A 27,077-nucleotide genomic window follows, 5' to 3' on the forward strand; every position below is an offset into this window, starting at 1 on the left:
CATTGTGTCGACCCTCCTGCCCATCTGCAGGCCGTAGAACTGGGTGTGACTGTGTCCAGGATCATTTAGGACATTTTATTGCTTCTAATCCAAAGGTAGCCACTCTTGAATCACATCGTGGCACTACCAAGGTGAGGCCTGGCAGTTTGGTAAAGTTCTGGTCTGAGCTGGGGCAAGGCTCCTGGCCTCCATCCACACTGGCAAGTACCCTTTCCTTACGAGTTGTGGAAAGCGTGTCCTAGGAAGAGTTAAAGGCCTTGTGGCCCTGGAGCTGTCCAGCCTGGTACAGCAGAAGCCTCAGCTGAGAGCAGGGCTAGCTACTTCTGCTACATCTTCCGTTACTAGCCTGCGCCATTGTTTTGGATGTTGGTTTGCATTATAGTTCCCCAGATTGCCTTTCTAATGAACGTCTTGTCTTATTCATAACCAGAGGTAAGTGTTGGCATTGCTATCCAGTAGAAATCCATGTCTACCTTGGTTACAGACTGCCCAACATAGTCCTTGCAGCACACCTGACCAGTATATTCAGGTAGGCCAAACCAAGTTTGGGAATCTGCTGGCCCTATGTTCCAGGATAGAGAATGGTAACAAATGTGGGTGAAACTGATTGGCTGTATGGCATCAGGCAAATTCACCTCTCTGTGCCCCAGTTCTCCTGTCTGTAACAGGAATAAGGTGGTAGTCTGCCTTAGAGAATTGTGTAGCACCTCATCAACTGAGGTCTGGACACAGCATTAACTCAGCTCAGGGCCTGGCACACAGTCGACACCCAGTAAAGTGGACGGATGCTAGACATGATGACACACATCTGTAGTCCATCCATCACTTTTGAGGCAGAAACAAGAACCTGTCTTGGTCTACACATGAGCTCCATGTCTGTGTATCTGCCAGGGCAACACACTGCAGAAGTAGGTGGGGTGGGACGATCATAGCATTGAGCAGCTCAGCACACTCTTGTGGGCTGTTTCCTCACCTGCAGGCCCTCACTCGCAGGGTGCCGGGAGAATAATTGTTATTCTTACCGAGAACCTTCCTGAAAAGCCACCATTCACCTAGAACCCCATAACCATTAGACCACAGAGGTGGGGAGTTTAAACCAAACCCAGGTGAATTTGGGAGTTTGAACCAAAGACAGTTGAGCCAGAGGAGAGGATGTATTGACCTAGGACTGAGCGGGAAGGAGTGGCTTTGAGGGAAGAGAAAGGAAGACACCTCTGGCTGGGTGCAGACAGTACTCACTTTGGGGTATACCGTGAAGAAGTAAACGTTTACTTCACTGCCCTCCGCAGGAAGGAAGCTAGCCTCAGAGACCCCTAGTTCATGCCATAGCAGCAGAACTGTAGACCATAAGCTCACCCTGAAAAGATTGACATATCCTAGACACCCAACAAGAGTCGTTCCTTAAGCCTTGAATGTCCATCAGGTACTAAAGAAAAGAGAATTTAGAACATGGCAGCCAGGAGAGGGAAATCATGTGGAACAGGGTCCCCCAAGTAGGGACACATGGACTAGAGATTTTGCTTCTCCATTGGCTCCACTGTAGACCAGGGCTTGGATTAGGTGACCACAGCCTTTTCAGTTTGAATATAATACCAAGTCCACTAAAAAAAAGTCCATCTTCTCCTTTTACACATTAGGCTCTTGTGTTTGTGCTGTGCACTGTGGAAGTACAGCATTCAGGAAGAAAAACTATGTCCTAGCATTGAGCAACTCGGTAGCCTCTGAGGTTATTTCCCTACCTGCCGAGTGCTTCTCTCTCCCTAGGTCCTCACTCATGGCATACTGGAAAGAGTATAATAAAAAGATTGTAAAACACTGTAACTGTCGAATGCTGTGCCATAGGACAGATCAACCAGACAGGGCAAGAAAGCTTCGTGGGAAAGACAGAGAATAGGCATTGATTTAAAACCGCTGTGATTTAAAAACCATGTTCCAGACTTTTAACGGAAACTAATCATCTTGATCTCTATTTTCCTGTTAATTGGAACTGCTAAACAATTTGGGGCAGTATCTTCAACATCCGCGTGTGATACTAGAAGTCATTTCATTGTTTCCAACCCAGATCTTTTTGCAAACAACTTGAGACAGGTTTATTTCATCTCCAGTTCCTGTGCTGTGCGATTGCAGTGTGTGGAGTGGAGAGCCAAGGTTAGAGCACCTACAGGAAGTCTGGACCCGGCTGCTTATAAGCTTCAGTCAGCTGCAGCTATGAGGCAAATCAGAATTGCAGATTTTATTGGGCACTTTCCTATGAGAAGATCAAAGTTGCTTTGTGGACTTAATCTGCTTAGCTTTCCCAATAAAACTAACTGCAAGATCATCTAGAGGAAGAAATTGTCAAGAATAGGAGCTAGAGGGCTGGAGAGATGGCTCAGTGGTTAAGAGCACTGACTGCTCTTCCAGGGGTCCTGAGTTCAAATCCCAGCAACCATGTGGTGGCTCACAACCGTCTGTAATGAGATCTGATGCCCTCTTCTGGTGTGTCTGAGGACAGATAAATCTTTAATAAATAAATAAGTAAATAACTAAGAGCTAGAGTCTTCAGTTCAGTCTCTCTGACAGTGTGTCCACATTGTCCTGAGTAGAGCAACTTGAAATTTCTGGAAAGGATATGTTTCTGTGTCCAATTTATATATGCTTAGAAAATTGGCAGATTTGCTATAAGCCTTTATATTCACAGATATTCTATAAATTTCTACCATAAGTGCATCGACTATTAAGGTCACTCACAGTAGTAGGATCGTATGGTTTGTAGAATTAAATACCCTTAGATTGATCTGGCTCTGAGGTCTCCAGTTCTCAAGAAAACATGAAAGAAGGCACTAGCATCAGAGTTGCCTCTGCTAAATTAGGTGATTTGCAGAATTTGCGTAGCAGAGGGCTGGCCTACAGTGCATCATAGCTCCCACTACAGAACAGGTTCTTACTCTGGTTAGACTTTCACTGAGAAGTTGAGCTCTTGATAAGGGAATCCAGATGATTCTGGATTCCGGTGGTGTTTTGTTGTTGGTTAGTTGGTTGGTTTTGCATTTATTCTTCATTGGAAGAGGCTTGTGCATACCGTGCTCCATACAGGAGTTTTGAAGACAGCATGCAGGACTCAGTTGTCATCTCCCAAGCTGTAGTCCTGTGCTTCAAACATAGATCACCAAGCTTGGTGCAGATATCTTTATCTGATGAGCATCTCACCCGTCCTGTTTTTGTTTGAGATCGGGTCTTGCTATATAATCTTGGCTGGCCTGCTATTTTCTTTGTAGCTCACCCTGGCCTCAAACCCACAGCAGTCTCTTGCCTCAGCACGCTGCCACATGCAGCTGCAGCATTCATTTTTGAAGAATCCCCAAGTGTTATAGAGCAGGCCTGCCCCCTGCTCTGTCCTTTCTGGGTCCTATTTGGTAAGAGATGTGTTCACAGGACGGAGCTGCTGCTCTGGAGAGTGAGATTGCCTCTTCAGCGAACTCTTGAGCAGCTATTGAGTCTTATGAACCAATCCTTGATTTCAAAATTTCCTTGGGTTCTTGTGAATGTGGTAAGCTACCATGCAATGTGCCTGGAAACTGTTCAGTTTGGTTCTAACGAGAGAAGGGAAGAGGAAAGGCAGAAGATCATGTGATCTAATTGGTTTGGGAACTTTGAAGAGGTAGGATTGTCTGAGGGGAACCCCGAACAGAGAATCCAGTATCATACACAGTGCTGCCAGCAGCCCTTGCTCCTCAGAGGGAACCATACAGAAAACACGTCATCCTGTGCCATGCCAGGCCAACAGAGTCAGAATTCCCCAGGAATGGGAACTGAGAATTATTTGTAATTCTGCTTACCAGGTTTGGGGGCCACTGCCATAGCCATTTTCCATGTGAGAATACAGGCTCAAGAATGGAGGCAATTCCCCACGTTACTCCCAGGGATAGTCAGTGAAGGCCAGCCTTAGGTTCAGATGACACTCAGCCGATGCAGGATGTTCCCAAGGCTTCCCCAGTCCCCTGCTTCTCTACTGGCTGAAGAGCAAGGGCAAATGCTTCTCTGTGCTATAGAGAGCCTCCTGACCTTAAAGGGCCGCTGTGGGGTTAAGCTAGTTAAAAGATGTTCTGTTCTGTTCACTGTGTCCTTTACTGACAGTCTGTTCTGCAGACAACTGAAAGGCTGCTAAATTAAGCCATTTTTCAGAGAGGTCTGAGTCATCTAGTGGCAGCTGTCGGTGCCTCGCTGGAGGTGCTTTGATCATTGTTGTGTAAATGCACACATCAGTCCTGGGCAGCAGTGTGTTTGGCTGTGCTAAGGGACTCACTCAGATAATGGGCTCTGCCCTTGAGGACATCAAGGAAGGCCAAAGTCTTATAGTTTCTCTCAGAGCAGGAGAAGACATGGGAGACAAATATTTTAGCACCAACAGTCTGGTCTCCCAGTAGGAAGAGCTTAAATGCATCCTGCCTGCCCAGTTAATATGGAGGAGGGAAGTACCTTGACCAGGTCCCATGGGAATTCGGGAGCAGATGGCAGGACACAGCAGAACAGAATTGGTTTCCTCAAGGGAGTGAGTTTCTTCCATTCAATCAGGAAGGCTTTGATTAAGAGTTGTCATTTCAAGAACATCTGGAGATGAGGTCTGAGAAGCCAGTCCAAAGCACAGGTGACCATGGGCATATGTTTGAGAAGATTGGTGTACAAAAAAAGAAAAAAAAATGCATTAACCTCGTTGTAAAGCAGTGTATATAACTGATTTATACCGTGGGAGGAAATCAGAGTAGGAATCTGAAGAGGACAGAGGTCACCAAACAGTTGTCAATGACAGGATTCTGCTAGGTTGTGATGACATGGCTGGGTGGTCAGAAGAGGTTCAGGGAGTTAAAGTCACTGCCACCATTCCTGGACAGCCATTTCAAGCCATGTCTAGCATGTTGCATAAAATGTCTTTTTCCTCAGACCAGCCCTTCAAACAGGTGGTTTCCTCCAAGCCAGTGCCCGTGTCAATGAATGCCCACTCAGATTTGAGTGGCTTGCTCAAAAGCTCAGAGTCTTCGGGAGACAGTGTTCACACTTGGTGGTGCCTTCCTTAAGGCCTCTCTCATGGTATTGAAGGGGAATGTTAGGGAAAGCCAGAGAGGAGATCACTGAAAACTTCTGTCTAGACCTGCAAACAAAGGGGGATAAAACGGTAACTGTGGGTGGGGTCATACTGATTAGAAAGAGCAGGGAAATAATGCAAGTTCTTGCCGTTGTCTTAATGATGCTTAAGAAAGAACAAATTGACCAGAGGTTGCTTACTTGTCAGTGATTGACATGGTGATATGACCCACAGAGATAGAACAAAGGAAGTCTCCTCAAGAAGAAGGAAGGTGTCATATAATAAGCTTTACTGGTGAATTGGGGTGTTTAACATTGAGAATAGGCAATGCCCAACCACAGGGGAAAGGTAAAAGCAGATTAATATGGAGATGTGTTGTTTCAGCAGATGATAGCACAGCATCCTGTGACCTAGAGCCTCACAAAATGTGCCACAGGCCTGTGTGCCTCAGGTGCTGGACTAAGATACTAGAACATGGATGTGAGAGGATACAACTAGGAATGGAAGTTTTTACAGTTCAGGGAGGCTGTGTTATCATGCCAGCTGTACAGTGGAGGGAAGGTGGGAGAATTAAGCTTGGCAGGGCCCAAGCCCTGTAGGAATGGATCATTCATGTGTTTTGAAGATGAGAAAGGCAGCTTCTAGGCAGGAAGCAAAAGTATCCTAGAATCCAAGGAAAGGGGAAGGAAGGAAGACTTAACTGTGCTGACCACTTTGGTCAGTTATTCATTAGGTTAAAAAATTAGTTTAAATCTTTTCAATAGACCAATTAATCATCCCATTTACACATGAAGAAAAGGAACACTGAGTGCAGAGATGGGCAGGGGAGAGGTAGGATTTTCCTACCTCTGAACCATGGCTTCTATGTCCCCAAAGCCTCAGCTAGACTTTAGAGAAGTTGTGAAAAGACCAGAGTCAGGGAGGACTTCTGAGAACCAGTGGAAGCCTGAGGTCTTAATACTGCAGAGTTGAAATGGCCGAAAGTGGCCACAAGGAAACTCACACACTTGGGCTCACGTTCCTTTGCTGTGTGTGGCATTTTGCTGCCCAGTGTGTGGAAGAGTGAATATTAGGCACCTGGGAATGATGGGACTCTTCTTCCTAGACTAGTACTGTCTAGCCATTGTGTCTGGGAATATGCCACGGGACAACCCCATGTCCTGCCTGTTTACCCTTTCCAGTGACATGGGCTACCTGCTCCTGAGGAACCGTGACTCAGTGTGAATCACAGCTAGTTGGTAGAAAGCAATTACATTTTACAAAACTAGGTTACCTGTGTGAGATCTTTGGACTCCTGAGATGAAAAGAGACAGATGGTAGACAGAGGTTTGGCTCTAAGAGTAGGCAAAAGTGCTTCTTCTCACTGGGAACATACGTTCCCGCCCCTCAATTAAGTTGTGCTCTTACTGCTGACTTGCAACCCTGCTCCCCCTCTAAGTATGTGACAGGCCTAAACATAATTCCTTTCTGTAGTCCACTGACTCTTGTAACACAGTTCCCAGAATGTTAGGAATAACCACATTGCACCTACATGCTGTACTTGGGTAACCACCTCTGTTGCTCAATCTACTTAATATTGGTCACAGTGAAACATGTTTTCATCACTTGAAATCCAAATTTTATTTGCCAGGTTACTAATGGCCACTTATTTCTGTAACATAAATTAGGATGTTGTGCAAGTTTGACTTACAAGCAGGTTGACTCTTGAAGTCCCAGGCTTCCCACGGGCTCAGTATAACAGGAGTTGTTTGGGTTGACTTAGCCAGATACCCACAAAAACTTGTGTCTGCTTTTTAAAAAGATGATCTGATAGAGATTATAAAGGATTTAGACTGGAGTGGGTTTGGGGAGTCTGGATCTGCCCTCCTGCCCAGTCTCATGCCTTACTTTTCACACTAGAGAAGAAACAGGGTCAAGAGAAGAGTGGCACGCGGCCTCCCTTCCCAGGTCACAAAGCCATTAAGGACTGGGCTTTCAGGTCCTTGCGCTTGTCCCACCGGAGTGCTGCTTTCCTCAGGCTAGTAAAGGCTGTCTGTTGTTGCTGTGTGAACAGAGAGAAGGAAGTAAAACTTGCTTGCAAGGTAAAAGCTCTTGAGAATATTTTTTACACACTAGGCTCAACAGAGCGCAAGGTTCCTACTACAGGAGCTCCCAAAGTCCCCTCAGCTTCAATGTTCTCCTCACTTTTCTTTTGAAAATCCAGGTTCCCTTTTCACTTAGAATGAAAGCCCTGCTAGTTCTGACTGCGGCAGGTAAATACCTATTGCATCGAAACTTCCCAAGTAGAAAGCCCAGGGACAATCCACGGGATGATCCACTCGTGACTTCATTAGCAACAGCAGTGAACATTTTACCAGAGCCACACAGGTAATGTGGCAAAAGAAAGGGCAAGTCAGCAATCACATAGTCATATAGTTAACACGGTATGCGATCAAAGCTTGCATTATAATATCCTGAGTGCTGCAGACTTCTGCATCTGCCTGCAGACTGTCTACCCTTTCTAAATGCAGTGCCTGTCGTCAGTAGGGAGTTCTAAGTGGATTTTACTCCAGCTGTAATAAGTAGTGTGTGATGAGAAGTGAGGGTCATGGAAATGTTTGTGATAAGTCCTGACTCAGGCCATCATGTGGCTTCAGACACCTTGGGGTCTGAATCAGAAAAAGGGTTACAAAAATTCCCACAAAAGGTGATTCTAGCTCTGGACTGAGAGTCACAATTGACATGAAGGTCAAGGATAAGCAGACAGGCTGGGAGAACACAAAGTGCCTCATCACAAGATTGGGCTGACCCCGGGGAAATCTTGTCCAAATGCTCTGCGTAGCTCCCAAGCAGAGGTACATTTTAGACGCACCTGGTGCCCAGCTGCTGTGGAGTCCCCAGCAGTATCTGGTTTCCTTCTGGTTCGCCTGCTCTTCTTCCCATGCTAAGGCTTGTCTCCCCCAACCCCAAATGTCTCCCAATGCCCTTGCTTTCCCTCGAGCTCCCTACAATGCTTAGAGTGACTGTTTCTTCCCGGAGTCTTGCTAGAGTCCACAAGACACATGCCACATGTTGTCATGGCACGTTCTGGCCCAGCACAAGGCAGTGAACTCTTGTCTTCCTTACCTTAGTGTTTGGAGGGCCTCACGAGTGTGGAGGAACCTACCTCAATAGGGGTACAAGGAAGGAAGCTAGCATGCTTCTATGTGCTGACGTTCTAAGGGCATTTAAATAATCAGTGATAAGAAAACCTCGGATGCTTTGACTGCCGATGTAGTGGACAAGAGGGCTTTGTACACGTCAGGGGGTTGACTGTCCCTGCACCCTCCATGGAAACTGAAAGAGTGGCATTGCCTGCCCCACAGGTTTCCCTGCACTCACTCAGCTCAGCTCCTTTTCCCTTGGTTTACTCCCAGCATGCATCATTGTTCCTTCTGTCATCATTATCTGAGGCTTCCTGAGTGTTCCCCCATCTCAGAGCTCACCACTCTCTGTGTGCTCCCCATACTGTGCTATGCCACAGGATGGCTTCCCTGCCTTGCCTCAGCCCTACCTTCTGCACCCAGACAGTTGCCAAATGAAAGTTGCATGACTTATATCTTGGGTTCCTAAATGAGGAAGAGAAAATCAATTTTCTTTAAGTTTTACTCATGATCTTAGAAATCTAAATCTCCAACATCTTTAACACATAAAATTTGACTGTATGTTGGGTTTTAATTCTCAGTTATTGGTTCCCAGGGAGAATACTCCAAGACTCCATCATAAATTAGACTAAAAGTGAGCCAAGCATGGTGCCACATGCTTATAACTTCAGCACTGGGGAGACTGAGGCAGGAGTTCAAGGTCAGCCTCAGATATGTGGTGAATTCACAACCAACCTCAAAAGGACAGTGTCTCACAAAAGGAAAAAGGAAGACAGAGAAAAACTAATACTTTAACACCTCTCAGCATGGTTAAGTGAGTTGAATTCCATCTCAGTATTAATTCTCGAAAATAAAACTGTATTTTAGGATTCCCCTTCATCTGCCACTCTGCCATCCATGGGAGCGTGTTTGACTTTCGTTCTTTCTCTTTGATCTCCTCAGCAGCTGAATCAGACTTTTGGAATGAAACAGTCATGGGCTTTTTTATCATTAGTTCTTTTTTTTTTCTTTTACTATTTAATTTAGAATTAGAACAAGATGATAAAATTAGATACAAGAGGACTCTGTGTGTCATCAAGTAACCTAGCCTACTTTGGGTAACAAAAATAAATTCGCCTTAAATACTTGCCAGCTTGTTTGGACCAACTTTGTTAAGATGAATGGCCTTTAGTCTGTGCTGTGTGAGAAGCCATCTTTCCCTTAGAGTTCTTCCTGACAATTAAAATTTCCCTCTTAATTTCATTCCAGCGCCCCTAATTATGACCCTGTAATTAGTGTGCTGATTACACCCCTGTGCCATCTCGCTGCCTCCTTGATGTTCACCCTTCATTTATTTTTAGTGTGCCTCTTTTCTTTGCTTCTGAAGCCCCTGCCTACCTGTCCCCCACAGGGCTTGTAGCTCAGGGCTCAGAGGAAGGGAAGCTTGCCCTGTTGCCTCCAGTTGCCCCTCCAGATTTGTTTTTGTAATGAACACCACATGTTATAGCTGGCAGAGAGAATTGCAGTCTGGGGAACTTGAGAGCTATGGTATAGCCTTGTCCCTCTACCATGTCGGGGGATGTCTGCTCATTACTGCATCAGAATGATCCATATTTAGCCCAACCCCCTCCCCATGTAGGAATTACTCGCCTGTGCCCACGGCACCACTCTATCCTCAGGTTGGCAAATCTGGAATCTTCAAGGAGTTCATAAAGCAAATACTAGGGCGCTTCCTCCTCTCACCTTCTCTTTCCTCAGTTCCAGTTTCTTGTCCCCACGTACCAATAGGCTGTCCACTTAACACCAATGCTGTTTTCTGTGGTGTAGGACCACAGGTACCCACATTTAAGAGTCGGACACCCACAGGTTTGAAAACAAAAAGACAGGCCAGCTAGTCAGCCTCCTCTGTTTTTGAGAAACCATTTCCAGAATCCTCGTGTTTCTTTCTGGCTTTTCTGCTGCCTTCATCCATTCACTGGGTCCCACACTCCTTATTAGAGGGTAAGATGCTTTGCTTTGTCTTCACAGTAGCCTGAGGAGACAGGGAAGAACGCACATACAGGAAACACCCATCCAACTATGATGGCAGAGGCAGCCAGTGGTTCTAGGGCCTGGACCCGTCACCCTCAGCCCCCTCAGCCTCCTCACCCCCATGTGTATGCCTACAGGAAATGTGACTCCCTTCCCTGCACAAGACCTATAGAATGAGCAGAGCATCTGGAAGCCACCAAGGACCCTGTAAGGTCCAGTCCACATGCTACCACAGAGCCCCTGTCTGGGTGCCGTATCAGGGAAACTAAAGATGAATAAAAGCAGACCTCCCCTGGAGAAACTTTCAGGATTAGTGGGAGAACAGTAGCCTAAAAACTGAAGGATGTGTTTACCTTCCCCCAGTGGAAGATGGGGGTCTCCTGGGGACGCCTGAGTGAATTCTCCAGAGAACGCAGAGCCTTCTAGAATGCCCTCCTGGACCCCTGCTGGTTCCTTCCTTCTGTGTGGCACTGGCCAGGCCTGTAGACGTCACAGCCTGTGTTGATGCTGCTGCCGTGTTCCCACGCTTACCCCACTATCATCACCTGCCTGGAATGTGGAGGCTTCCAGGGGTCTCCCTGACGCTTCTCAGAGTGAGTTCGGAAAAGGTTGAATGTTCCGTGCTCAGCATACTGGAAAGCCCCGTGAATGTCGTGAAGTTTTAAGTGTGACTTCTTCGTGTTTACAAAATGAACAAATGACTCACAGCTATTGTATACATTCACCAGAGCCGTGTCCTTAGCTGATCCTTATTGTGAAGTCCTGTGTCTTCCTGTGCATGCAAGGGAGGTTTAAAAGAGTCTAGGAAGTGAGGGTGGAGCAGAGGAAAGGTCTTAGGGTCAAGGGCTTAGTTTAGGAAGCTTCATCAGTGGGTCCTTTCATGAGTTCTTCAGTCACCCTCATATGCTCCTTCTGTCTTCCTTCCTCCTCCCTCTCCTTGTTCTGACTTCCATTTTATTTCTTCCATTCTCTCAGCCAACTTCTCCCTTTAGGGGGGGATGTTTATTGTTAGACTAACTTCAGACAGAGCCGTGCAAACTGAAGACATAGTCTGTGGGTGTTACGTTAGCTTAGGACGCCTGCCTTGATGACCTGGCCACTTGGTCATCAGGAGCCAGGCTACTCTGTGGATAGCTTTGCTGACATTATGGTGACAGTGTTGTTAAACCTCAATAGAGTTGTATCCTCAAGCTTTGACCTTTTAAAATTTCTTTTAGGCTAGACAATCTCAGCACTCTGAATGGCAGAGGCAAGCAGGATTTGGATAAAAATATAAAAATAAAAACTTTCTTCTGTGATGAATAGACTTTGAGAGTTGATCTCCTGGCTTTAAAAAGAAAAAAAAATTAATTACATTGTTATACAATAAGAAGTCGGGGTTTTGTTTGGTTGTTCGTTTTGGTTTAACTTATTTTGTTTATATTTTATGAGGGGTTCTTTTGAGACAACTTGACTGTGTAGCCCAGACTAACCTTAAACTCTTTTTTTTAAATATGTGTGTTTTAAGTATGTGTGTACCACGTGTATACCTGGTCTTATAAGAGGTCGTAAAGGGGCATTGGCTCCTCCTGGAACTGGGGTTAAGGATGGTTTTGAACCACCATATGGGTTCTGGGTCGAACGGGTCATTTGCAAAGGCAACAAGTGTTCTCAATGTTGAGCCATCTCCCCAGCCCCTTGATCTTCCTGCCCCAGCTTAGTGAATGCTGGGATTACACGCATGTTTTTTGAAATAGTGTCTAATACTGTAGTCCAGACTGGCCTCAGACCTATAGCAATCCTCCTGCTTCAGCTTTCAGAGTGCTGGGGTTACAGGTGTAAGCCACCACACCTGATTGAAAAATCAGTCTTAACACTCTTTAGCAAAAAGGTATAGAAAGGAAACATGAAATAAGGGGGTTGAGAGATGGCTCAGTGACTGAGAGTGCGTGTCACTTGTACAGAGGACCTGGATTCAGTCCCAGCACCCGCACGGCAGCTAACAACTATCCGTAACCCAGTCACAGGGTTACAGCACTCTCCAACCACTGTGCACAAGCAGGCGTGGGCATGCCAAGGGCAAAACAACAGCAATCACAAGAGCATACATAGTTACTACTAAAGATCTGTGGCCTTTCGTAAGTATCACACTGAGTATTTCTGATGACACTGGAGAAAATCTGGGATCTGCAAGGAAATGTGCGCCTGTCTTGCTGGCCTCAGAACTGCAATGAACATTGACGAATGTGACAGGTTTTGCCCACTGTGCACTTCTTAACACAGCTTCTGTCTCCCTTGCTGCCTGTTTCCTAAAATAGCCACCTTACAGATTACAATTCAACTTTCACTCCAAGAAGCTTTATAAAACAAACCTCAGTATTAAGGCTAGCTTTATTCCATTCTTCAATTCTCCTGGTCTGTATTGCCGTTTGATTGGTGTTTTGTGTGGTGATATGAATAAGAATGGTCCCTCTGGCCTCATATATTTGAGTGTTTACTCACCGGGGAGTAGAACTGTTTAGTAGAATCAGAAGGTGTGACCTTGTTGGAGGAAGTGTGTCACTGTGGGTGGGCTTATAGGTTCAAAAGCACATGCCAGAGCCACTCGTGCTATCTGCCTGTACATCAGGATGTAGATCTCAACTGCTTCTCCAGCACCATGCCTTCCACCATGCTCCCTCCCCGACATCATGACGACGACGACGACGACGACGACGACGACGACGACGACGACGACGATGGTGGTGGTAGTGGTGGCCTAAACCTCTGATAAGCAAGCCCCCAATTAAATCCCTGTTTTTGTGTGTCTCTTCACAGCAACAGGACAGTGACTAAGACGCGTAGGTGAATAGATTCACGAATGATATGGATAAAACTCCTATCATATAGGATAGACGATATTAGGGGTTCGGATGCGTCATGATCCTAGTCCTCTGAGAATGAAAGCATTTATGAAGCTGAGAGTTTGTAAACCCTGGTTTCTTTTCTAAACAGTTTGGTCTTTGGGCTTTATTTCATCCAGTTTCTGTTTGACAAATGGAATGAATGTGACCACTGCTACTGTTGATCCTACCAACCTCGTGACTATCACTTGGTCTTATGAAGAGTCTGGAAAACTCGGAGAAATTCTTGCTGATAGCACTGCTGATGGTCACATTTACAGTAATCATGACGCCTGCTCTTGATGGACTACACATTTCATATTAGCTTTATATGTTTCCTCTCTGCCATTTAGTTTATTTTTATATTTTCAGTATTTTAATACATATTTTCAAGTGTTTCAGGGTGGCAGGGTCATGTGCATTCCACAGCATGCACATTGAGTCCAGAGGGTAACTTGTGAGGCTAGCTCTCTTCTCCACCAAGTGGGTTTCTAGGAATTAGCTCAGATGTTCAGGCCGGAGCCTCCAAAAGGAAAAATGTTACAAGTTACTATGCTGTGGCTTAGTAAACTTCAGTCTTCAGCCGGGGTGGGATTCAGGATTAGAGCACTTGCCTGGCTCTGCAAAGAACAAAATTCCTCAGTCTGGAAGCTGAAGAGATGGATAATGGTTAGGAGTACAAACTTCTCTTGCAGGGGGCCCAGGTTTATTTCCCAGTGCCTGAACTGGGCAACTCAGAATCCCCTACAACTAGGAGGCCTGGTGATGCCCTCTTCTTGACCTGCACAAACCTACATATACATATGCACATAATTTAAAATAAATTCTTTTTAATTTCTCAGTCTATCAAATGTGCACCTTTTGGTGCTTTTATGCACACTGCTGTCATTAAGTATCTTCAGTTGCACTCTTCTCTACCTTGGTAGATGAAACAACATTAAAGCAGTCAACATGATTGTAAGACTGCTCATTGTAGGTTTCTCTGGGTATGGATGCTTTGGGGCAAAGGAAGAGAATCAGAACTTATATAAGTCCATGCTCTGGTGTTGCTTACTTTTGAAATACAACATCTGACTTTGGGGCATTTGATTCTGGCAGAGTGACATGTCATGAAGAATGTACAGTGATATGGCCTGGATAGTGTTATATGGCTCTCTGACAACAATACCAAGTCGCTGTCCTCTAAAGTAATGGCATTCAAAACTTCTTTTTTTTTTTTTTAAGCTATACTTGGTAGCTTACAGCTGTAATCCTGGGAGCCATACTTTTAGGTCAGCTTGGGTGACATAATGAGTCCCAGGCAAGCCAGGACTACAGCATGAGTCCCTGCCTCAAAACAAGCAACAAACCAAGTGTTCTTGGGTCTGTGGGTCTGTGGCTAAGTGGTGAGCACTTGCCTTGCAGGTCTGAGGCCTGGGGTTTGATCTCTGCAGGGTTAAAGAGCACCAGTTTACATATAGCTGTACTGAAAGCAGCTCCTGCATCAGCAGCCTTCACTGAGCCTCCGTGAAGCTCCTGCCTCTTTTCCTGGTATGGACGAAGGAGGCAGAGGCCCCTCCCTAAAGGAATCTACAGCCTGGTGGAGAGGTGACAAAGTGGCTGCTGAAGGAGGATGTACTTCTGGTACAGGACCACACAGAGGGAAGGCTTGAATTGAGTCTTGAAGAATGTCAGGGGTTGGTGTGGAAAGAGGCGGAAGGAAAGCAGAACATGGCGGATTTGGACAAAATATGTTGGGCGTGGGTTTGAGGCAGAAGCCATGGGAGATGGGGTTTTCTAGGTGCCAAGGAAGTGCCTTGGCCTATCAGAGACAATAATTTTAGCACAATCTAGGTGGGGTAGAAAGAGGTAGATTGGGAAAATGGGTGCTAAAGAGCGTTGTGTAGAGAAACAGGACCTGTGAAGGCTTGACCTGGGAGAGCAGTGCTGAGAATGAGGAGAATGAGCCAGAGCTGAGAGTTTTAAGAGTGGATGGCATCAGTAGGGTGTGTAGACTGTCCTCAATACTGGCACTTGGTCCTTCCCAGCCTCTAATATAAGAACAGAGCTAAAGATGAAGCTGGATGAGGTGGTACATGCCTGTAGTCCCAGCACTCAAAGGCTGAAGATCACAGTAGGCTAAGGCTATCCCAGGCTACAAATACGCGGTAAGTAGGCAGTCTGAGCTACACAACAAGACTGTCTCCATGACACAGATAAGAAGATGAACCTAAAGGGATTCTTCCAGTCTTTCCTTTCAGTAGAATTTTCTGTAAATCTACATAATTGAGAGTTGTAAACATACTTTCTTGGTGATAGCTAATCCAAGTTTTCTTGTTAGGTGAAGTGTGTATGTGTTTGTTTATTGCTCAAAGCAAGGAATTTGAATGTATACATTTGATTTCCCACTTTTGGTTGATGATCTGAGGGTGACCACCGCACCTCTCTTTTGAGAAGTACAAATACAAACACTGTTTGGTAATATTTTTCAGTCCTTACTGCCATGAGATAGCATAGCCATGTCTCATCTGGATGGCTTCCCACCCCCCCACCCCCACCCAAAACACACACACACACACACACACACACACACACACACACACACACGAGCGAGCGCGCGCGCGCACCAGTTCAATGCACTGGGCTTTGATGTTTTTTTGAAAGCTCTATTTTGACAGTGTTTAATAGACGAAAGCAAAATAATAGGCGATGTCGGCTGAAGACAAAAGACAGGCCTGACCCATTAGTACATACAGTAGTAAATGGAAAATGCATATTAGTAAGATGTTGGCTCGTTCCTAGGAATCTGAAACTCCTTACTCTCCTTCTGCAAGATAATCAACCATATGTCGAAAGAGCCAGGGAAGGAAAAACAGGCAACAGATTGAAGATGTTGACAGTGCTGTGTCAGCAAATTGCGCACGCCGGGCTAATTTAAGCCTCCCTGTTGCCTAGGGCATGAAAGGGTTTGTCCCACGTAGTACCCCAGGCCAGCCCATCGTGCAGGTTCTTTGGAATGGTTTAACCGACCTTGTATATGTTATAGGTACACACTGCATGCTCACTTCATGAGAATTTGAGTTATAATGTCAGTAAGCACTGTGATATTCACTTGCTTTTTGCCAGACACCATTCTGAGAACCTTTCCTAATCAGACATGATGTTCCACACCTGTAATCTCAGCACTGGGAGACTGGGAGACAGAGGCAGGAGGATCAAGTTCAAGGTAGAGTCAGTGAGGGGGCTCAGCAGGTAAAGTCTCCTACCTCCAAGCCTGATGACCTGAGTTCAATTCCCAGAGCCCACATGATAGGAGAAAAAACAATTCCACAAGTTGTCCTTTGACCTACACACATACTGTACATATGTGTGTGTGTACACACACACACACACACACACACACACACACACACACACACACACACACACACACACACACAGTAAATCTAAAAACAAATGTAAGAGTTCAAGCTAGCCCCAGGCCAGGCTACCTGAGACCATCCTATCTCAAAAACCACACACCAGCAACACCAAAGCCTTTTTCCATGCCTACTCATTTAGTCCTCCTAAAGTTCCATGAAATAAACACCACTATTAGCCCATCTTATGGCTAAGGAGATTGAGGCAAAGAAAGGTGAGATAACCTGCTGAGGAGCACTAGCTAATTGAACAAGGCAGGTCCAAGCAGGCTCTTTCCAGATCCCACGTTCTTAAGTACTGTAATTCCTGTTGCCTGGTCTCCTTCCCGCTTATCACACTTCCTGAGGAGTGTGGCTTAGTCACCATCTTCATGAGGCGGTTCACCTCCTCAGCTCTCCTTCCTCACCTCTAGGGATGCTCTGGTACAGGAGGGGCAGGAGTATTTGTACCAGGTTCTGTCTGGTGATGGCACCACAGCTGCCTATCCACAGGGAACCTTCAGGGTCTCTGATGAGTCGTCGCAGTCCTATAAAACCACATAAAGGAGGAAGTTCAAGCTAAAGAGTGTGGCGTAGAAGGCAAAGAAAGGCCGTCGGTTGCTGAGTAGTTTAGGAAGACCCTGTTTCAACAGTTATCATTATAATAGCAGTAACAATTCAAAGTTGCAGTGTTAGAATTCTATAGTATTAGATATATATTATATATACATAGATACCTGATAAATAGTTGTTGGACCCATCTTACATTATAGTTGTTCTAATTGTTACCCTCTGTTCACTGAATATTTTAGTTGAAATGTAGGTTTGGTGACTTTATTTTTTAATTTTACTCTTTACATACATACTGACCAATTTTCCCTCCCTCCCCTCCTCCCAGCCCCCTCACACACCTCCCCTCTACTCCAGATCTACCCTTCCATTTCCCTTAAAAAAAAAAAAATCAGGCCTCCCAGGGATATCAATAGAACATGGCATAACCAGTTGCAATAAGACCAGGAATAAGCCTTCCTGTCAAGGCTGGACAAGGCAACCCAATAGGAAGAAAGGAGTCAGAGGAACCCCCACTCCCACAGTTAGGAGTCCCACAAGAACACCGAACTACATAGCCGTTCATTGGGGTTTGCCATCCTGTGAAAGTTATAACGTGTAGGAAATCCTCTGCCCCATGGGCCCTATCTGAACATGATGCACATTTTAATTCTGAAATACTGTTCACCCACAGCAGTCACTGTGTTGATACAGAAAGTATTGGGAGCCAGTACTGAGTTCCCTGCCAAAGGGAAATGTCAGCTTAGCCCAGCTAAGAAGCTGATATTCAGAACAGACCACCAGTCCCAAGAAGAAATTGAAGTATAGAATTGGGTGCCCCAAAATCATAGGAGGACCTTCCTCCCCACCCTGCCTCTCACACACACACACACACACACACACACACACACACACACACACACACACACACACACACACAGCACGTTCTCATTAGGATCTGAGGCTGAGTGCCCAGGTAGGACCCCGCAGGCCCAGGCCTAGCTGGTACAGAGACAGACTCATTGGAACTGTAGAGTTTCAGACTTGGAATCAGTGAGTTTTGGGAGGCCCTGCATCTTCTGTGCACCAGCTCATTCTGTCCAAATATGCTGTCCCGGAATAGCACAAGTGAGAATCTCAGCAGGCAGCAAATATTTGTATAGCATTTCCTCCGTACACTACTATTTTTGAGAGAAAAGTGCTTTTAGAAAATGTTCAGGCCTAATTGAAAAAGTACATAGCAATCAACATTTATTCCCCACTAGCATAAAACTGTCTAACTGGTAGCCAAATTTGGGGTGCCTGAAGACAGACAAGTGACTAATGCTAGGGCTGTGTGTGGCCAGAACCAAATGTATTTTGTGACCACAAGACCATGTCTGGATTCTCCTTTGTAATTACCTCACAGCCTACTGTAATTGTAAAACTTATATTTACTTCCTGCCTTTGACATGTAGTCCAGGGTCCAGGGCTGCACCCAGACCTACAGTGAAGTTCTTTCTTATTTGACTATAACGTGTATAATTATTGAGTGAGAGGGTGTGTGTGTGTGTGTGTGTGTGTGTGTGTGTGTGTGTGTGTTTGTGTGTGTCCACATCTGTTAAATATTCAAGTATAATCTTGGGGGAAAATAAGCTTCTGCCTTACTGGGTGAAGCACATTACAATCTAATGTTTATTGAAGAACTACTATCTGCCAAGGATTGCTTTAGACTTTAGGAACCATAAAAAGACCACAAAAGCCTTGTCTTCCTGGAGAAGATGAGGGTGCTGGGAAGGAGGAAGGAAGATGTGCACGAATGCCGTGCATGTGGGTGTGTGCTCCTAAGAGTGTCGTTACAGTACTAGACATCAGTGGCTTCTTCAGCTTGGTACATCAGAAAAGGCCTCGCCAAGATGACATTTAAAATGACATTTTAAAAGACAAGAAAGAGTAGAACAAGTCAAGGGCAAGAAGAACGTTCCCAGCAGATTAATGGAAGGACCCAGAGACAAGAAGGAATCTGCAATGCTCGCAAACAGACCAGGGACGGGTGGCCAGTGTCAGTGAGGTTGAAGGGTGCTGTGTGGCATGGCCCCTGGCACCTACCAGGAGGAACTGCAGCTGGATAGGCAGAAGGTGGTCATGGCTTGAACTGATGCAGTAGAGATCCAGGCAGAGGGCTGACCTTGGGAATATGGATGAGATCCAGCGTCAGAAATTTCCAGTGGACGGATGTGAGGTTTGAAAGAAACAGTATTCAGAGTGAATCTTGTGGGTTCAGCTTTGAGCAACTGATTGGTATCGAAGCAGGTGAGAAAGACCAAAGGCCTCAGCTTTAACAGTGGACACTGACATCTTGGTCTGTTCAGTGCCTACTTCACTGTTGAATGCCATGTCCTCAACTGCATGTGTCACCAAGTATTTAACTTTAGAAATACTCCTTCAAATGCTTCCATCACTCCTCCTCCTCTGGCTTTCATTCTATGGCGTCAAGGAAGGAAGGAAAGATCTATAGGTAGGTGGGTGGGTGGGTGGATAGGATAGATAGATAGATAGATAGATAGATAGATAGATAGATAGATAGATAGATAGATAGATAGATAGATAGATAGATAGATGGGGTATATGTATCCCCTCCAGGTGCTGGAAAGGTGGTTCATTGGTTAAAAGCATTTCGTGTTTTTGCAGAGGCTAAGCTTGGTGGACTCACAGCTACCTGTAACTCCAGCTCCAGGGAATCTCATGTCCTCTTCTAGCCTCTGAAAGCATACATACATATGTGGCTTATACTCACACATATCCAATAAGTAATAAATAAATAACAAAATTCAGGGCTTAGGGATATAACTTGCTTTTCTACCATGCAGAAAGCCCAGCACCACATACACTAGACATTGTTCATTCATAACTGTAATCCTGTCACTCAGGAGGTAGAGGCAATAAATCAAAAGTTCAGGGTCATCCTTAGTTACATAGTAAATCTGAGACCATCCTTTAATACATGAGAGCCTGTTTTAGAGATGAAGGTGGAGAGGACACCTACCCAGTACACCCCATCATTGTAATCTTAGTTTTTGGCAGGCTTTCCTCTTCAACATGGTGCTTGGTCCCTGAGCCCAGGCATATAGATGCAGGGTAAGAGTTCTGAAACCTGTTCTTTGGTCAGAAGTTAACAGCTAACATCAGCATCTAACAACACATTGTATATATGTCTGTCCAGCCATCCCTCAGAATCTATAAAGGGTTATCTCTGGGACGCCTGAGATAACAAATTTCACAAATGTTCAAGTACCTTAGACACAATGGCAGAGTGTTTGCATAGAGCACACACCCTTTTATAGTCTTTAAGTCATCTCTGGGTTACTCACCATACCCAATTTGGTGTAAATGCCATGTAAAGAGGCACAGAACTACTTAGGGACCAGTAACAAGAAGAAAAGGTCCGTGCATGTTCAGTACAGACACAGTTGCTTCTCAAACATTTTTCATCTATTCATGATTTAGTTCATGTGTGCAGAACCCAGGAATGTGGAAAACAAGACATCTCTTTTGCTTGCTGCTTACACATGCAGAATCAGTAATATTTTGTAATTCTTTAATAAAGACTACATTGGCTTAATCCAGCTGCTCCTTTATTAAAGGTCTAGTTTCTACAGTTGCCTTTGAATTATCATGGGGCTTAAAACTTATTCTTGCCTATATACTAGACAAAACAATATAGTGTGTCGTGGGTATTATGTGAGTATTAAATGAGTACTGTCACTGAGCAGTCTTCAGTAAGTAAGCTATTATTAGTAGCAATGAGACACTTTGGTGATGGCCCACTCTAGCAGCAGCACACTTCACAGTACTCAGAGGATGCAGCTCGAGAACACAGAATGACATGCGCCCTGTGAATACCCTGGACAGCGTTAAGCAAAATCTACATGTTCTCTGGCTCTTGGTGTTTTCAGGTAGCAGCTAGCCCCACTCTTCAAATATCTCTGTGCCTTTCTCTCTGCCAGCCTTTTACCACATGCACCATGCCGTTTTGCCCTCAGGATCAGGTAAACCACCATAAGTGATATTTATTGCCAGATGCGACCTTTTGTGAGCACCTTGTAGAATCCCAGCATTAATGTCACTTTCTATAAATACAGGTGTAGGGTGAGGAAATGCTCTCTTTAGAGAAGTGTCGCTATGCTGTCTTTCCCCTTTTAGACTCTCTCTTGGTCTGTGGGCTATTACTCACTGCTGGCATTCACCCTTCTCTCTTCTTACCTCTCTGTTCCTGATCTCTGCCATCTCTTAGCTCCCCCTCAGCCTCCCTAGTGGTTGACATTGCATCTGAGTTGTGCTTTCTTGCTTCCTCCACCTTTTGAAATTTAAAAATAGAAAATAACCAACAAACCCACAGTCTTTCACATGGCTGAACTCTGTTTTCCGGTGAATTCCACACTGTAATATTTATAGTCAGAAATCTGCCATCAGTTCAGAATAAGCTCTGTAAGAAATTTACAAGGACTACTTTTATTGTGACTATCAGACATAAAATCAGAACTGGGAGGCAGCAGCCCACAGGCAGAGGCTTTGCAAAGGGGATCCCAGAGGAGGCCTGGCTCCCAGCCTCCCAATTCTCTTTTTACATTACCTGCCCCAGTTTCCGGAGTCGCTAGTTGATAGAGGACTCTTTAAGGAGTCTCTCGCACTGTGAATGCCAACCCCAGGGCTCAGAAAACATGAAGACCTTCATAGGTGTGAGCTCTGTTCCAGACGCCCCACCCGTGTCACAGTAAAAACACATGTACCAAGCATGTACAAGCTATTACTTATTAAATGCTATTTTATTGCTGACAGATATTTTAGACTTCTTGCAATTTTGCTTTGCTTTGAGAATAGAGTAGCTGCGAATAATTGATTTGTCATTAGCTGTTAGTATCTAAGCAGTTGAACAATTACTAAAGAAAAGTAAATAATATAATTCATAGGCCTTTAACATGAATTGATTTTAACTTGACAGCTAGCTTACTTAGAATAAAGGATTAAACACTGCTGACCTGTAGTGCTTTGACCAGAAGCATCACCTCTGATTTGGGATCTGGGAGTATGTGAACAGACAAACACAGTTGAGCATTCCTAGTCTAAATATGTGAAATCAAAAACTCTGAAACATGAAACTTTGAAGTCATTGTGTTGACTTCAAAAAGATTTCCAATTTTGAGATAGAGATGCACACCTGTAAATGGTTTCCGGGTCTAGGATACTTTTCTAGATCCTTGAAAAGGGCTAAGATCACAGCCCCTGTACCCTGGTGTGTGTGGTTTCAGGAGTTCTGCTTGGGAGGCCAGCATCTTTATCCTTTCCTTCTTGAGGAGTGAGCACTGGTTTAGAGATAGGAAATTGCCCTACAAAGAAAGAAAGGGGACCCCTCTAAAAGAGAAGTTGGGGAAGAACCTCTGGGTCCATCCAGATGGCCTTGACAAAAACTCCATGCCCTTTCCTGCCTTAGTAGTATCTCTCTGACAGAAAGACAGACAGACAGACAGACAGGCGGGCGGGCGGGCAGGCAGATACCTGGCCTGAGGGGAGGCCCCAAGAAGCACCATAACACAAAGTTTACACACTCTTCTGACCCTGGTGGAGTTTCTGACTGTCAAGGGTTTTTCTCCCACATCTTGACAGGAAAGCAGTTGCAGTTTTAGGTGTATATTATTCTACCAATATGAAAGGAGGAAGAGAAGAAAGAAAAGAGAGAGAAAAGAGGAGGAAAGAATAGGCCATTGATAGACAATTGACAAGTATAGACTAAATATCTCTTACCCAAGATGCTTGGGACACCAGTGTTTCTGGTTTGGGATTTTAAAACATTTGCATAGACATAATGAGATATCTTGAGGCTAGGATACAAACCAAGCAGAAAGTTTACTTATATCCCATATGCAGTTTCTAGCCCGAAGATGACAACTTTATGTAGTACATTAGATAGACAAACGTCCTCCCCAGAAAATAACCGCCTGAGCTGAAACAGACTCTGGTTTCATACAGTACTTCAACTGTCTCCATGAAGTAGATTCTCACAGTGGCATTGTCTATGTCTGATGTCATGTCAGTATGCAAAATGTTGTGAGCTTTGGGATATTGCTGATTTCAGACTTACAGGTTAGGGAGACTCAGCCTGTAGCCTGTCTTCAGGCCTTGTCATCCACTCAGAAGTCACCTGTTACCTGTTTTCCTCAGTAAAGGGCAGATGTAACACGGTGAGAGGAAGGACACTTTGGAAGCAGATGGCTCTGTGTTCACACTCACTGCACAGCAGTTCTTGGTGCAGGCTAGGAGCTGAGGTGAGCTCCAGGTCAGCGGTCTTCACAGCAGCAATCTTCGCCTTTTTACGTGAGCTCCTTGAGATTCCCCAACATGGTATTGTGAGGGCTTAGATGCCAGAAAGACACTGAAATCTAGCTGTCTCTAGAAGCCGCCTTCTATGAAACCAAACATTTAAGATATTTACAAATCCAAATAAATAAATAAATAAATAAATTTTACAATTTTTATTTATATGAACTCGGTATGGTGGCTCACACCTTTAATTTTAGCACTTGGGAGCAGAGGTAGAGGAATCTTTGTGAGTTCAGTGCTAGCCTGGTCTACAAAGTGAGTTCCAGGACAGCCAGGACTGTTACACAGAGAAATCCTGTCTTTACAAAAAGAAAGGTGAGGGGAGGCGGCTCAGTGGTCAAGAGCGCTGGCTGCTCTTCCAGAGGACCTGGGTTCAACACCCAGCAACCACAGGGCAGCTCACAACTGTCTGCAACTCCAGTTCCAGGGCTTCTGACACCATCATACTAACACACATACAGACAAAACACCATTGTACATTAAAAATAAATAAAAATGTACTTTATATTGACATGTACTAGGAGTGTTGCTATTATCTTTAAATACAGCAATAAATATAGTTTTTAAATTCCTCAGTCTTAATATCTACTATGGTAAGTACTGACACATACAACCCATGTTTTTAAAACATTCCTGAGTCCTCAGTAATATCTAAGACCTCAAAGAGTTCAAATCATACACCCCAAAGGGACTGTTTCTGCACTGCCCACAGGAGGTCTATCTACAGATTGTTTCTTGAGGCAGGAGCCATGTTGCTTTGTTTGTTTGTTTGTTTGTTTGTTTTTCTCCATTTGTCTTGGTACTGAAGCTATGAAACAGGACATCTTGCTAGCCTAAAGCCTGTGACTGGACACAGAACAGACCAGGTCCTCTGACTCCTTCCACCATGTCATTTGTTACCAAGCAGTATTCCCTGAATGTTATAAATCTTATTTTACTTCCCTGGACCTTAGGTTTCTCATCAAAAGTGAACAGAACTAGGACCCCTTGGAATTCTGTTCAAAACAGAAGAGTTAACATGCATCCATCCAAGTGCCTAGTTAAGGACTGAGCTCAATAGGCCCTGAGGAACTCCCTGCCCTCTCTTCTCCCTGGCATGCTGCCGAGTCAAGGAAGCTCATCAGCCCCCTTTTTTCCTGTAGATGGTATTCATGCAGACAGAGAGAATGATGGGATAGAAGGAATGGATGAAGATATGATTGTGACCCAGAGCCAAACCAATTTCATCTGCCCCATAACACAGGTATGGCTTCCACTTTCCCCTCAAAGAAAATGAAGTTAGGTTAGTTTCACAGGGGCCAAAGGACTCCTGTTTGCTTTCTGATATCCCACTGGGAGGGAAGAAGCAAAGAAAAGTGATGAGATCAAACTGTATACTCGGGATGTTTGTGACTAAAAAGCACTTTCATTTAATCATATACTTTAGGACCTAGGGAAAAGTTCTAGCCCAGAGACCAAGTAAAGTTACAGCCCCTGTAGCCCTGAATGTTCTGATCACAAGCTGATACTTAAAGCTGGGAAGATGAGCAGTTAGCCTCTGTGGGGACTAGGAAGTGGGTGGTCATTATTCCTGAAAGCCTAATATGTCTCCTTAATCATAGTTGGAAATGAAGAAGCCAGTGAAAAATAAAATGTGTGGCCACACATACGAAGAGGAAGCCATTGTTCGCATGATCGAATCCAAGCATAAGAGGAAGAAGAAGGCTTGGTAAGTGGGTGTTGGGGGGAGCAGAGCACCCTGGTGGTCCTCAGTACATGCCAGAGAGAGCTACCCATACTCTTCCCCAGTTATGGCTCTGCCCAGACTGCCAACAGGAAGCTAGCTATCTGGGAAGAACAGTATGCAGATGACACTAACAGCACTCTGGCTACACCATCAACACAGAAGGAAGAGACTGGGTGGGACTGTAGTATTAGATTATAGGACTCTAGGAACTTGTGATTTTACAAAGTAGCTAGCTGGGTGCTAGCTCAGTTCATAGAGAGCTTACTTGACACACAGAAAGTCTTGCTTTCAGTCCAAGGCAACACACAAATTAGGCCTGGACACATGTGCCTAGTCACTCCAGCAGTGAGGTAAAGACCAGAGGATGTGAGAGTGGAGGCCATCCTCAACCATACCGAGAATTTGAGGACAGCCTGGGCTACATGAGACTGACTCACACTCTCTCTCTCTCTCTCTCTCTCTCTCTCTCTCTCTCTCTCTCTCTCTCTCTCTCTCTCTCTCTCTCTCCACCAACAAACCAGAAAGTAGCTGAGGATCAACAGAGCTGTATCTGAGATACCCCTTTTTTCAATGTCTACTTAACCAGGAGGAATCACCTTATTCTTTGCTTTCTTTGGTTTTAAATATTCTAAGACAAGAATTCACATCTAGTGATCTTGGTGAGGAAGATGACATTATCAAAAGACTGCATTATCAAAGAAATGCTTTCATTTAATTGTGCAAATAATTTCCCAAACGGTTTCAGTTAATCCATGGCTAACTCACCAATAAGAATTTTTTTAACTCGGAATCTTCCGTCCCTTCTCTCCCTACCTCCAACCCCAGGACCATGGCTCTGTGCCTGTGACGAGAGTCCTCAGTGGGCCACACTGAAGCTGACTGGGTTTGGCATCTCCTGAGCTCTTATCGCAGGAATGGAATGGCAGGTGTGACCGTTCTCAGGCTCTGATAGCAGCCCCTGTGATGTGTGCTTTGCTTCTGCATCATCCAGACCAAAAACTGGAATTCCCCTCCCCTCCCCATGTGGGTGTGGGCTGAGAGATAGCAACTGAAGACCAGAGATAGCTAGCTCCTTGGCCATTCAGTCAAGTGATTTACAGTCTTTACTCTAGAAGACAAATGGGTTTGCAACCATTAAGCCACAAATATAAACCATTCGTTCATTTCTATCTGTTTTGCATCTCTGCCTTAGAGTCCAAATCCTGTATTCCCTGATGACCTTGACATTTGACCGACAAGCATCATTTTGTTTTTGAATTTCCAAGCCTTCCTTCTCTGTTAACTTTTCCCTGTGTTCCTCCTCTGACAAGCCAGACAGGGTCAGCGTAATTACTGAGAGTGCCTCCCAGTTCGCTGTCTCTGGCAGCATCTCTTTCTGACAGTGTGTGTATGATACTCTGCTGAAGTGGGGTGGAAAGGGCAGGGACTAATACAATGCATGACTCAGTTTCCTACCAGCAGCCCCAGGGTCAGTGCAGCATGTTCCCACACTTAGATGCCTTCTCAAGTACGCCTCAGACTTTCTAACGCCCATTCCCTGGTTTGAACGACACACAATACTTGCAAGCATTTAAGTGGTACTTGTCATCTAAGGAAGCCTCCTCTCCCTGTCATGCTTCCATAACCTGCAGGGGCAGACACCTAAAAATGTTCGTAGACTAGTAATAGCCACTAAGTCTGAGTGGAAAAAGGCTAGAGGTTTACAAAGATGACACTGTTATCAGGCCTTAAGAAGTAAAGGAAAGGGTTGGGGATTTAGCTCAGTGGTAGAGCGCTTGCCTAGCAAGCGCAAGGCCCTGGGTTTGGTCCCCAGCTCCGAAAAAAAGGGGGAAAAAAAAAAAGAAGTAAAGGAAAATACCAGGGAATAGTGAAGGGGGCTTTAGGAGCCAGGCCTCTTGAAGTTTTGTATTATAACCTTTTTTTACTAGGTCAGATTTCCCCCCTTTTCTTCTTTCCATGTGCATGTGTGTGTGGTGTGTTTGCATGTGTGTTCATGTGTACGGGTGCACCTGT

At 44.9% G+C, this 27,077-nt stretch overlaps 1 protein-coding gene across 4 annotated transcripts in view; it reads left to right on the forward strand.

Moving 5' to 3' along the window:
- Nsmce2 (NSE2 (MMS21) homolog, SMC5-SMC6 complex SUMO ligase) overlaps positions 1–27,077 on the forward strand; it is a 213,562-nt gene that overhangs the window by 179,111 nt on the left and 7,374 nt on the right. For 3 of the 4 annotated variants that reach the window (XM_032915890.1, XM_032915892.1, XM_032915894.1), the window contains 2 exons: positions 24,481–24,581; positions 24,940–25,046. In XM_032915890.1, the coding sequence (XP_032771781.1) occupies positions 24,481–24,581; positions 24,940–25,046 (208 nt within the window). Of the gene's footprint in view, positions 1–24,480; positions 24,582–24,939; positions 25,047–25,889; positions 25,987–27,077 lie in introns of all 4 variants that reach the window. The other variant, XR_004389413.1, reaches the window with a different exon arrangement.

Source organism: Rattus rattus, chromosome 1 (assembly GCF_011064425.1).
Source record: "Rattus rattus isolate New Zealand chromosome 1, Rrattus_CSIRO_v1, whole genome shotgun sequence".
Lineage (NCBI taxonomy): Eukaryota > Metazoa > Chordata > Mammalia > Rodentia > Muridae > Rattus > Rattus rattus.